At 37.5% G+C, this 14,296-nt stretch overlaps 1 protein-coding gene across 1 annotated transcript; it reads left to right on the forward strand.

Annotated features, from left to right (window-relative positions):
- Positions 1 to 748: 748 nt before the first annotated feature.
- Positions 749 to 10,384, forward strand: LOC128514103 (myeloid cell surface antigen CD33-like; the record flags this gene model as incomplete). Its single annotated transcript, XM_053487792.1, has 8 exons — positions 749 to 766; positions 7,122 to 7,497; positions 7,732 to 7,986; positions 8,107 to 8,203; positions 8,466 to 8,520; positions 8,757 to 8,860; positions 8,990 to 9,103; positions 9,376 to 10,384. Coding segments are annotated over 8 exons (1,086 nt in total), but the record flags the coding sequence as incomplete, so codon positions are not given.
- Between the last annotated feature and the right edge of the window lie 3,912 nt (positions 10,385 to 14,296).

Here is a 14,296-nt window from a genome sequence, read left to right on the forward strand (position 1 = left end):
TCACACCTGGGGAGGGTGTATTATTTGCATTTGAATGTGTCTGACATTGCAAAGCACGCACAGTAACACTTGAACAATGGAATATCGCAGAGTTGACGCCCTTGCACCGGTCACTAACCATTCAAATGTTGGATTTGAATTAAAATGCCACTTATATTCGTGTTTAATTAAATTCTTAAATCATCGTGTTCACCCATGGGTTTACTGCATAAACACCAGAACAAAAGGTCTAGGGACAAAATGGAGAAGTTTCTTTTTTCATTTTTTTTGCATTGAGTTTAATCATACAGCACTTTTAGTATTCATAGCAAAAGCAACCCAACAGTGTGATAAAAGTACCTAAAATAACACAGAATTTTGACCCAGCATAAACAACCCAACGATGTGTTTAAAAAAAAAAATGCTGAGTTTCTGTAGTGTACTACTACAGTGCTAACGAATGAAGTGCAGTCAAAGCCCGGGAAATTTGGGTGCTGTCGCGTTTTATTCAGAGAGTAGTACATATTTTTGTGGTTATTTTTTTTATTCCATGTCTGTTGTTTTATCGATAAATCTGCTCATATCTGCGCACGCGTTTATCAGCCTTTTGATCAAAAAGCCGCACGCACAACTCACTTTCACTTTGCACAAGACAGTGTTTATTGTATATTTAAAGCACATAAACACAATAAAACAATAATGTTTTAGGATAACATATCATACATCATTGCGGGTGCGTTACAATAACAATAAATTCAGAGCACTACTACTAATAATTATAATACTGATTGAAGAAAGCGCAGCCGAAGTAGTATCATTAAAGTTGAGAAGAAAATTAAGAATAAATACATATCAGTATTTACAGTTTGAGCTCGGCACGTTTATGAGCTCTGTCGCTTGCTGTCAATAAGCGCCTAAGAGAGAACATTTTCAGCTTCAGTAGACACACAATACTTCAGACCGAAACACGACTGCCCCCTACAGGTAATGAAAGGCATTTTCACAGCTTGCAGGCTAGGCTAGGGGACACTCACAGGCTAGGCCCACTGGGACACTAGGGAGGCAGGAAACACAGAATGGCTAGAGACACAAAGGGGCTATGGCTAGAAGCATGATAGTCAGTTCAACATAGATTTTAGCTAAACACACTGCGAGCCAAACACACACCTATCTACTTACCTGCTCTAGCTAAACACACAAGAACACAGGGGGACAAGAACCACAATACTCACATACCACACATGACCTGACTGAATCAGCTCCACCAACATAGACACACCGAACATATACAGAAAACATTGCCAATATGAAAGCCCAAGTCAACACAACTTAAATCAAAATATAAACTAAACAAAGAACTAAACACAAAACAAAACACCCACACAAATGACAGTAGTTTAACTAATAATGGTTCGACCCAGTTTCCCAGACTAAACATCTATTTATAGATGAATTAATGGCTACCTCGGCTCAGGTGTGCACTCGCATCACCTGACCAAGATGCCTTCTGAGAAACTGAGTCAGCCAACAAAAACTACAAAGGAACCCTTTCTCGGCGAATTAGACTCTGAGAGCATCGAGTCTGTGGAGACAAGAGATATGTGTGCCTAAACATAAAGATAATCCCCACTCATTAGGTGAAACCAGAGGGGCCCTTTTATTAGCCGCGAGCAGCGGCAACAGCGTCTCCGAATTGGTCTCCAGCCCCGGTGAATTAGAGCACCCAACCCCCATTCTTAGGCAAACGGCAGCTGCAGGTGAGTTAGCCTTGCTTAAGCCGTTTGCGTGAGGTGTTTGAGTGGGAGGTGGAACGTTTGCTGAGAGTTGAAGCGAATAAAATGATGTCCTTAAAATGGCAAGTGGATATGGGGAACCAGTAGACATTGTGTTTCAGAAGTTGATGTGTTAGAAGCAGAAAAATTGGGATCTCTTGTGGGATGTTCCCGGTCTGTTAAGTGTATAATATTAAGTGGGTGTTTGTTTTGACTTGTTTGGTTATGTTCTGTTTTAGTTTGTTTAGTAATAGTTGGCATTTGGTTTATGGAGCTCTTTAAGTTTGCATCTGTCTTTATTTAGTATGTCTCTTTGTCTCTGTGTCTCCTAGCAGGATAAGCCTCTAGGAGAATTAGCCATTTGTGTTTACCCTCATGTGTAAGTAACCTCCTTTGCATGTTTAGTTTTGAGTCTGTATAAATACTAACCAGGGGTCCGTTCTTCATACGTCGCTAACTCAGTTAGCCGGATTTGATTGTTGTGGATTTGTCCTGATCTCGGATTGTTTCGTTCTTCAATGCACTACTCGCATTTGCTTGAACCTGCTCGGTAGCTGGTTTATTTTATGTAAACAGGATTTAGGCTGCGTTCCTGGCGGGTTATGATTGGTTGAAATGGCGAGGTCACATCTAATTGGTTAAAGAGCACTACTGATGCAGACTGACTCACGTGGGAAAAGAAAAGTGTGTGTATGTGTGTATATATATATATATATATATATATATATATATATATATATATACAGGGTGGGCCATTTATATGGATACTCCTTAATAAAATGGGAATGGTTGTTAATATTGTGAAATGTTCAACTCGCCGGAGTCGAGCGTTAACAACCGCACAAACTGTGTGTATTGCCCTGAGGTTTTTTGCGAGTGACACTTTCCTTTACACCGTTGGAGACACAGAGAACGTGGCAAAAAGTGCTGTCTGCCATGCCATTCGCAAAGTTTACTTGGCACTCAAACAGTTTTTAAAGGTATGTGTGTGTAAAACAGAAGTTTTTTGCCATTGCAGGTATGGTATAGATATTGTTGATAAAAATAATGCAATTAAGATCATTTCAATAAGTATGAAGTGTGTCCCCAGGCTTCCCTAATGTGATAGGTGCCATAGACTGCACCCACATTCCTATCAAGGCCCCACCAGGCCCCAATGAAGGGGATTTTGTGAATCGAAAGGGTGTTCACAGTATTAATGTGCAGGTAAGTTAATTTAACTATTTAAACGTAATGGAATGAAAAAAAGTATGCCCTTGACTGATTTCTAAGATGGTGTGCGATATTTTTTCTTTTTTTTTTTTTTATATATTTTTGTGCCACATTACGAATGTGGAAGCCAAATGGCCTGGTTCAGTCCGTGACTCCAGAATAGTCACATTTGTTCCAACAATTTAAACATGGTAAGGGAAATACAAAATGTGAAGCTCAATTTTTTACGTACACTTACAGTAAGCTGTGGCTAACATAATTGACTTTTCCTATAAAACAGGTGATTACGATGGGGTTCTTATTGAAGACGGGGGTTATGCCCGCAGGCAGTATTTCATGACTTCATTCCCAGACCCAAGGGCCCAAGTCTGAGGGTTGCACCTGACAGGGCCTGTGACATTACTGTTGCATGTACTGTGTTACACAACATCGCCACCATCAGAAAGGAGAGGACCCCTGTGGTGGAGGTGCATCCTGATGATGACCTCCAGCCAGTGTACTTGGATCAACCTAGTGGAAAAGCTGCATGGGACAGAATTGTGGAATATCATTTCACATAATTATTTACAGAATAAAAGAACACTACACATAGTTATTTATCTTGGGTTTTATTTGAAATTCATCACATGTTTCATCTTTTGCCTGCATAAAGAGAGATAGAGAGTGTTATACAAGGTCAACAATAGTAGGGTACCATGTGTGAAAGTCACATCACTTACTGTGAAGTTCCTTTTGAAGCAACTGAATCTCAAGTGCTAATTTTTGTTTTTTTAAATTACCCACATCAATTTGTTCTTCTACTCTCCGTTTCATCAACACCAAGTATTCATTTTTAAGCTGCAGGTTTCTTCTGTACAAAGAACGGATGTCACTCTGTGCCAGTTGTGAAGGAGAAGAAAAACAACTAAACCAAAAAAAAAAATGTAAACAGAAAAACTAAAGGGGGACACCTCAATATGCGCCTCTCACAACTAAATTCAATGACGAGTATACAGGTAACACTTTGCACCTCAGTTTCACTTCTGTGCGTGGAGTCTTCTGGAGCACTTTCTATGGGCTTCTCTGGAGCCCTATCTGTGGACCTCTCTGGAGATGGAGACTCCGGCACATCACGAATAATAAAATACCGTCATATTACATACACAAAGATACATACACCTGTATCATACATTCTTACAGTACAAGTAATTCCTCCCGACACTCGTCAGACAGGGTTTCTTCACTGTCCTGTGCAATGGAAACAAATAGGTCATTACAAAATGGTGCACACTCACCTCATTTTCTACAGTATAATTAAAAAGAAAAAAACACAATAAATACTTGACTTACTACCCATGCTTCAGACATCACTTGTGGGACAGGTAAAAGTGTGGGCGTGTTGTTTCGAACTGCACAAAGTGGCAAAACAGCATTACATGAACTATACTGTAAGTCATCCAAAACTCATGTACAAATGTAGTATTAATTTATTCTTACTTATGATTTAAGACAGTTCAACTGACTAACACACATTTGTTGTTTAGACTTTAAGGTAGTTAGAAATCATTGCAGCTGTAGCACTTTTCCAATACAAATTAAATCAATTACCAGAAATAAAGGTGGTGCTGCTGCTGGTCCCTGGCTGTGGGTCTAAGGAGATGCTACCCCCAGGGATGCCCTCCACAATTGGTCTGTTACTATTAAAATCCAGGGCGAGCTCTTCTGCTGGAGTATAGGGAGAGGGGGCCGGACCACCACCTGTTTTTTTCCGTTCCACCTTTTTCTTGGTTGCTGTTTTAAACCATGAAACACATTGATTTGCCGGTGTCTTAAAAGAAAAATCAAGATAACTACACTAAAAATTACCATTTTGTACAATGTTCTTGTACTTTACTTTTACTTGTTCCCATGTTCGTATGGGTCCACTGCTGGCTCTGACATTAAAGATGGCAAAAAGATACAATTAATACAAATAGGATTTGATATAATATTAAATATATCATATATAAATAAATATATAGAATATTTAATTAAATATATATAATCTAGATCTCACGCATTTAATTTATTCACTACTTTTTGCCAGCCCTCTCTCCTGGCTTTTGCAGCATTTGATGTGTTTCCCTGGAGACTTTATTAAAGTTTGGAATTCCCCGTAACCTTCTAATAAAAGCTCTTGCTCCGCTTGAGAAAAAAAATGCGCTCGCTCTTTTGCCATTTTGACAACCAATCAAAGGGCTTGTGATCAGGGTTTCTACGGTCGATGCATATCGCCTTTTAAACCAACGCACGAACGCGCAATAATCCTAGACAACTCAATCCAGCTATACTAATCAACAACAACAGGTGTGTCGAAGAACCAACTTAGCCAGATCGTAATTAGCACGATGATCTCATCTTAGATGTGTCAGTTCATCTCGGATGTGTCAAGCGACGTACGAAGAACGTACCCCAGTGTACTACTAATCTGTTAAGTCTCCTAGTCTGTTTAGATCTTAGTCTGTTTAGGTACTAACCTGTTTAGCCACCAACCTTTATAGTTCTTAGTCTGTTTCATACCTAGTATGCTGTGTACCTAGTCTGTTTGTCTCTTGGGTCTCTGGCTACTAGACTGTTTAGCAATTAGTCTGTTTAGCTACTATCTAGCATAGCAGCTAATGTGCATAACAGCTAGTAGGCCCAGCCAAGCCTGTCTTCTGTGTTTAGCCCGCATGTATAGTCCCTTGTGTTTAGTCCTCTAGTCTGTTTGATGTGTCTTGTCTCGTCTGGTTTGTATCCCTTGTCTGTATTGTATATTAGTTTGTTTAGTCCCTTGTCTGTGTATTAATTATTGGTTTTGTTTCTAGCAAAAGTAAACCCAACTTCCTCCATGTTTTGTTTGGTTCGTTTATTATTAAAAAGACTGTTTGCCACTTTATCCCCTTTGTGCCTATGCCTCACCTTCATGCCCACAGTCCAACACCTAACAGTTTGTGACAGGTAGCAGATACCACACACACCTTAAGAGGTCTAGTGGAGTCCAGGGCTTAAAGAGACAGAGCTGTTTTGGCGGCAAAATTGGGAGCGACTCAGTATTAGTTGGGAGGTGATAATGTTATAGCTGGTGTGTAGAACTTCTAAAGGCCCTCAGGCTACAGTGTGCCATGTATCTGCATGCTTGCCTTACATCTGAAAGTCTCTGTAGTTTCCTGCATTGGTGCTGAGTATATAGATATTTATGAACACAATGATTGAGACTGAGGAAGTACGAGCCAGATACAAAGTTATATTTTGCATATTTTTTTCTAGTTCCAATTCTTATTTCTGATTTCTAATGTTGGTGCCCATGATCCTTTGAAACTGATTCCATACACGTACAGTTGCAGTGAAATGTCGGCCTGCCTTTGGCTGGAGCTTAAACACAGTCCTTTGCCAGTTACAAAAGCATGACTGTTTAGAAACTTTAAACAGTGTAAAAGGTAACTAGGTAAACACAAACCTGAACCATTCAGTGTGTGTATGTTTTCAGGAAAATCTACCAAGTAATATTGTGGGAAACACACACTGATCCCCTCCAGCTCCGCACAAGAACGTTAAGTAGCTTAGGGCGAGTCCTCTTCTGCAGAAATTGGTTATTTCTTAAACTTATACAGTATGATAACAAACAGGTTACCTGGAAATTGGGGTAATATTTTAAATAATCTAACAGATTTACAATAATTGTACGTTTTTAATTAAAATATAAAAAATAAGTTATTGTACTTAACATTCCAAATTGTTAATTTGCTGAACACTGACAGCTGTACTAGTGACTCCACATTGGCTAAACACTCGTACACCTTAACTTATAACACTACACTGTACTGTACTGTACTGTGTATATATATATATATATATATATATATATATATATATATAATGTGTCTTATTAGCAAAGATGTAAACATAATGTTAAAATAAACATAATGAACAGATCTCTCTCGTCTCTCTGAAGCCAAAGTCCCATGAAGGCACGGCTGAACATCCATAAGCCCATCCTTCAACACATACAATAAAATCAGATGATTAGATGTAATAGCACATCATTTTTTAGGGTCTCAGCCTTGATGACCAATCAGATTTTAGGGGTGTCACTGAACATGAAATACAAACCATCAGTATAACTACTGTTAATCTCCTTTATTCTCAATTTTTCTCTACACAGGTGTTCTCACTCAGGACAGTAGATGGGGTGTGAATTATCCTGATAAGTCGATCTGTGCTGTGAGAGGATTCAGTGTCTCCATTCCCTGTAGTTATTATTATCCAACATTAAATCCCAACATTCAGGTAAAACAAATGCTTTGGTGTTCAATGAATTCAAACACGGGAAGGTGTACAGCCCCTCCGTATGTTTATAACAGCTCATCAAACACCAAGTCAGACTTTGAGTACGTTGGAGACGACAAATCAAACTGCACTTTGTTAATCCACAATGTACAGTTCAGTTATTCTGGAGAGTACAGATTCAGATTTATAACTAATGTGACCGGTGGCAGATACACAGGTAAACCTGGAGCGACTCTACAAACTTCAGGTAATGTTTTGATTAAAAAATCCAAAATTTTAATTAACTGAAAAAAATAAGTTTTTTCTTAACTACAGGAAAGCATCAGAAAACCTTGCAGTAATTTTCTCTTCATGAATTGTTAGAGTGAATTTGAGTGCAAGAAATCTAATTTATTTTATGTTTATTTTTCAATAATATAAGTTTATTTGTGTGAGAAATCCTGATTGAGTGACGTGGAGTCTTTCCTGCTCTCTGAAAAAGATTTAAAGGTGTCACTAATCAGGCTCAGTGGAAACGGAACCCTTAAACAAGGAGACTCGTTAAATCTGACGTGTGATGTGAACTGCACACACAGTTCCTCACAGTTTGTGTGGTCTAAGAACAACGAGCAGTTAAACACATCAGGACCCGTTCTTCACTTTCCTGCTCTAACCGTGAGGGATTCTGGGAATTACACCTGCACTTGGAAAACCAAGGAGACGTCAGGATCTAAAACCATCAGCCTTCAGGTCGAGGGTGGGTCCGTCTGCTCACAACACTCATGAATGTCTCGAGTGATTACTGAAGGAAATAAAGTGACTCGTGTTCAGTTAAATAGTCACATGTTAAATACTGATGATGTTTTCTGTTCACCAGGTGAAAATCCTGATGGTTGGATCTGGATGATTGTTTTAGTGACAGCTGGAGTGATGTTCATGGTGTTCGCTATCGCAGCTGTGATTTACAACAGGAGGTAAAACTCTGCATGTTTCCACACATTACAATCTACACAGTGAGAAATAAAATCACATCCTGTGTTGGACTTTAATCGAGTCTCAGGATTCAGTTTCAGTTGTAGATTTTTAGCTCTACTTGATAACAGTTGAAGTGGAGTTTACTGCAATATTTAACACACACAGTATTGTTCCTTACTCTGTTTAAATGAGATGTATGAGATCACAGTGTGTATTCTAGGGCATGTCCATGTGCACTGTGTGTTTTCCTGCTTCTATTAGGAGGAAGTTTAAAGCTGCAGAAGAAAACAGGGGGGAAAGTGGAGAGAAAACACAGGTAGGGGCTTTTCACATAAATGACTTTTCAGTGGACTTAAATATAGTACTTACATAAAGTGTTAAAACTTGAAATACAGACTTTAATTTGTACATAATGTAATATTTTGGACTATCATGACATTTAAATGACTTATGTTTAAAAATAACCTAAATGCATTTATTTGTGTTTCTTAGACAGTTAAGGGTTCATGTTCCCACATTAGAACTGGTGATGTGTGTGTTGTGTTTTTACAGACAAAGCCACAGTTACACCAAGTTTCTCAAGATCCTGATGAAGAAACGCTGAACAAGGAGGAAGTGACTTACGCATCTGTCCAAAAGAAAGCAAAGACCAAAGGGTAAATAAATTAAATAAATGAATAAATCAATCAATCAATCAATATTCTCTTAATTACTTAATCAATTATTAAGCAATATGAGAATTATATAAACATACAGTGTGTTAGCAGTGCTGCTCTCTCTCCAAGGTCACAGGTCACAGCAAAGCTAAACCAAGTTCCTCAGTTTGATGAAGAAGTGTTAGATGAAGGAGGAGTGACTTATGCGTCTGTGTGCGTCAAATCAAACCAACCAACCAAACAGTAAGCATGTTCATTTATTGCTTCAGAAAGTACAATGTCATTTAAGTTATGTAAAGTTAGTTCATAATGATTCTCTATGCTCTTGAGTATCTGTGAATGGAGTGTGTTCCTGGTCTCAGTGACGTTATCGCAGCTATAAACAGTCGTTTCCTCACCAGCCTCTCTTATATCTTTAAATGTAAGTGTGTTAGTGAGAAAGCACAAAGTGTGGTGTAAAAGCAGTCTAACATGCAAAATGTGTGTGTGATAAACAGGTGTGTGTGTAATTTCAGGCGTGTCCACACTGATCAGCAGGAGGAGGACGATTCTGTAATCTACAGCACCGTGAAAACGGCCTGATGATGCTTTCACACCTCATTCACCCACAGTGCAGATGAGTTTTATTTAGTTATCATCATAATGCCTGGGATGTTTCCACACATGGAACTCATTATGGTTTAAGACTCGCTAATATCACAGGAAGTGTCAGTTTATTTACTGTAAACATCCTGTCTGGAAGTTGTGAGGCCACGCCCCCTTCCACCAAGCACTGACTGTATAATAATGGACAAAGCGATCCGTCTGCATTAAATATATAAGATGTGTGTAAGAGGCTACTTTTAGTGCAACAACCATGTGTAGATCATGAAGACACGCCCATCTGTGTGATTCATACAGAGAGCCCTTATCCTGTGGGATTTTGTTCAGAATCACTACAGACGTCCTCACACAACATTACTTAAGTCCAGAAAACTAATCCGGTCCGAATACAGCTTTAGAAAAAAGATTTTCTGATTCTGATGTTGATCATCACCATGTAATGCAGGGAGTTTTTAATGATATAAAATCCCGGCACTGCCGAGCTGACACTGTTGGATTCATCAGCAAGTTCTTTAAACTTCATCTACTCGCTCAGCTGTAAGTCTCTTTAGATAAAAGTGTCTGACAAATGCGGAAATGTAAATGAGTTTGACTCCGTATGTTAACATAAGGATGTGTGCTATGTGCTTTTCTAACATAAACCTATTTTAAACATAATAGAAAAGTATTTTGATATACACCCAAACAAGCCAGTTTTACTGCTAAGCGCTAGCGGCCATGGAGATGCCATGGAGCTGATTGTTTATATCAGCATGTTTAATGGTGCTGCACTGGCAAGGTTCTGTGTTTACTTTGTCCTCGTCGGCCTCAAAATCCTATAGTGCCTTGCGCATTAGCTTTAGCATTTAGCTAAAACAAGAGAGTTATCATATGGGAAAAAAAACTAGTTGCGCATAAACACACTTACAAGGGAAAAATCAACCATGTATATGGGGAAGATGCTGTGCCACTGTGGATTTACCTACTGCTGTTTGAATGAATGTGAAAGAGTTTCTTTTAAGCTATTTATGTATCTTTTATTGCTCAAATCTCCATTTTATTTGAGAAAATAAATGTATAAAGGTTGAGTGTAATTAATTTTTTATTCTTTCTTACCTGGTTCATCAGACTGCCCTGGATGTCAATTCCGCATGTTAAAAATGTTCTTGAACTTTAATATGAAACAAGTCTGAGACTTTAATAATAAAACCCCAACATTCTGCAGATGAAGTAACTGTAAAAGATTTGGTTTAACACAAAGAGACTAAAAGTGTTTAATACATTTGCCGTGTGTACAGACAAGTGTGTGTTGGTTCCTGTTTCAGGTTGTGTAGGTTTCATTTGTGTATCAGTCGTAGTCCAATTATACAGCACAAGTAATAATCTAATCCAGTATAAATGTGATGTACTTATGGCTCGTTACTTTGCAGAACAAAGGAGGACCTGAATAAACTGAGCAAGATACAACCAATACTCAGTAGACAGAACCCCTAAAGAGCAAATAAAGGACGGACAAACGTCACTTCCTCTGTGCGTTACCATGGTAACACAAGTCCCCTGGATACCTAATGCTGCTGCTGTAAAAATTTCACATGTTGAATATTTATTGAAACAAAAACTAATACCATTATAAAACATACTAATAAAACATGTACAACTTATTATAATAATAATAAAAAATAATTGAACAAGTTTTTTACAAATAACTAGCCTATATAATACTTAGGATTTTTTAAATAAATTAAAATGTACTTTTTAGTGTCCTTTTAATATGAAGTCCTCGATAATATTGATAATAAATATATAAATCCTTTTTCTGGCCTAATTTTTTTTTTTTTTTTGTGAGATGCTAATTTTTTCATTTCTTTTTCTGGTGAAGTGAACACCTGTTTTTCACTCGTTCTCTACACCAGTGGTTCTCAAATTGTGGGATAATTTCAAGAGGTCGTGAGAGGGATTAAAAAATTATGTCTTTTTTGTGATTATAATAAAGTACACACTTTTTAGTATTACAAGTAAATGCTATAAATAAATATTTTCTGATTAGTAAAGATATTACTGATTAAATGTGAATTTTTAAATTGAGTGTTTAAAAAAAATTAATTAGCGACTTGAAGATATGACATTACTGTGCAGCGACTGGCTCATTAGTTATTGCTACAGCGCACAACAGCACGTGAAAACCACAACTGCCGAGATGGATGAATTTGTTATTCGCAAATCTAAAAATGTTTAGGAAATTGTGGACAGTTTGTCCTGAGTCATCGGAACCATGTACATCGACCAAGCATAAGCAGCGGCAAGACCCTGTCAGACCAAAGTAGGAAACGTTGAAAATATCAGGAAGAACTCATACAGTGCAGTACCAGATTTCACTAAGTTGCGGTAGCAGACGAATACACATAGTTGTGCAGTACTGCTTCAATTTGGATCTACATTTGTGTGAGCAGTCTTTTTCCGCTGTTACATATATAAAAAAATAAATACCGATCACGTCTTGATTTCGAAGATGATCTGCGGGTAGCTGTATCCACCATCAGACCACGAATGAAGCGTTTGTGCTGCCAAAAACAAGTACACCTTCCCATTGAAAGGTAAGCCAAAATTATTTTGATGTATAGTAAATGTAGTAAACGTAGTAAATGTACTGTCAACAGCTTATTATGTTTATTGCTTGTTTTTGGTAGTGGTGGTGGCGAGATCTTGTCGATCTTCAATTAGGGGTCGCTGGCTTGAAAGTTTGAGAACCACTGCTCTAAACCATTAGCAGTTCCCTATGAACTGAACATTTTCACTCCTTGCGGTTTGGAATCGCACTTAACATGGCTGAACACTGGTGAAGTGTACTCCGCAGGGTACTTTAGGCTGATCGGGACGCACCTTGAGCATCTGAACAACCTGTAAGTAGCCCTAACACAGGCCAGTCATGGGTGGAGCTGGTTACCACTAATTACAAAGAGGAAGCTCACTGTCTCCCTCTGGTGGCAGCAGCACAACCTGGCTCAGGATATTCCACACCCCAGTAACTCTGCATGAGAACACCTACACAATAAGTGTGTAGAAAAATCGGCTTCCAAGATTCCAAACCTAAAGACAAAAATACGTTAAGAGTGTTCTATCAATTCTATAATTTCAACAAATGCTCTCGCACAACTCATACAAATTTCAATGTGAATGCTGTTTAAAGAGTGCACAAGACTTAAATATGATGTTACACCAGTTTTATATATTTTGTGGATCTCCACGTGGACACCCCCTTGGGTGCGTGTGTTTTCTTACAAGATTCTAAAAGAAATAACTATATCTGCATAGTTCATCCATATAAAATAAATACACACTCCATAGTTCCCTGTGGACTGCAAGAAGACTCGGCCAAGTTACGTCTTTTACCGTTTTACATTTTTATAATGATTTTTATTATTATTATTACTATTACAAAATGTTTAAAAAATTAAATAATAAACAACAACAGCAACAACAACAATAATAATAATTATAATACAACTTTCATTTTAAAATAAATAAATATAAATAATACAAATTGTGTATTATTATTATTATTATTATTATTATATTGTGTTCTTAAATCAAGTTAAAATAATTTTAATCACATAGAACTTAAGTTTTATTTTAAAAAGGACCAATTATTATTTGTTTACACTATAAATAGTGTAAGCAAATAACTGTGTTTGTAAATCATTCTTCATTTAAAATAATTAATATATATATATACAATCCATACATATAAACAAATAAACACACAATCAGCATATGGTTATGTGGTATTACCATGTAGACATTAAGCCTGACAGAATATTGGAGGGTATTAGACAAAACACACACACACACAAACACACACACACAGACTAATATATCAGGTTTAAAAGATCAGTTCACTTCAAAGTCTTTAGGACAAAAGTATTAATTCAGACACTTTGCTCACTGTTGAAGTAACTGCGATTACAAGCCAAGTCCATTTAACTGAGCCAGGACTTCAATTTAAGACACAATAAAACAGACACTTTAAACTGGACATCGTAACACGGAGTCAGAAGAGAAGCCAAACTGTCTCTGATGCCCCCTAGTGGTTGGCTGCAGTACAGTTATTGACCCACTCAGTCCTGTGTTTATTGGTGCTGTTTAATATACTGTAGCTTACAGTGTTAGCATAAGAAGGATTAGTTTTGCTCAATTGTAAACATGTTAGAGATTAATTTGTAAAGGAGTTAATGGATTGATATTTAATTTAACCAGAATAAATATCTTAGTTTCCTTTTCCATTTTTAAGTAACTATTCCGACAGAAGCACTTTTACCCAAGTCAGTGTGTTTTGTAATCTTTCCAGCACTTTCTCTTTATACAGGGGTTTATTGCTCAAAATCATCACAGCAATAAACAAGACATTAAACACTTCAGAAAACACTTGACATGGTGCATCCTAAATCATAGTTTAATAAGAGAAGAACAACATGTTTACTTTCGTTTACTTCGTCAGGAGACACACAGGATCAGATTCCAACTTATTAAAATATATCAGAGCAGAAATTCTCTATTCAGTGAATACAGAGCGCCGCTGGAGCTTCAGTTTTACTGCTTAAGGGTGATTTATGATTGTTAAAATTTAACAGTTATAAAAGCGTGAAATGGTCAGTCACATGACACCAAACAGCAACATTTATACATTAACTCACATTACTTTTATACATTAACACATTCTTATGATGGACTCATTTCCATCCATCTGGTATACAGTATGCTGGAGAAACTCCCAGGTGGGAAGACACCGCTTTTTGTAGTTAAAATCCTTGTATCATCACCAAGGCACAAAATGTGGAACAATGCTTCAGTCATCTC

This window comes from Clarias gariepinus, chromosome 26, assembly GCF_024256425.1.
Source record: "Clarias gariepinus isolate MV-2021 ecotype Netherlands chromosome 26, CGAR_prim_01v2, whole genome shotgun sequence".
Classification (NCBI taxonomy): domain Eukaryota; kingdom Metazoa; phylum Chordata; class Actinopteri; order Siluriformes; family Clariidae; genus Clarias; species Clarias gariepinus.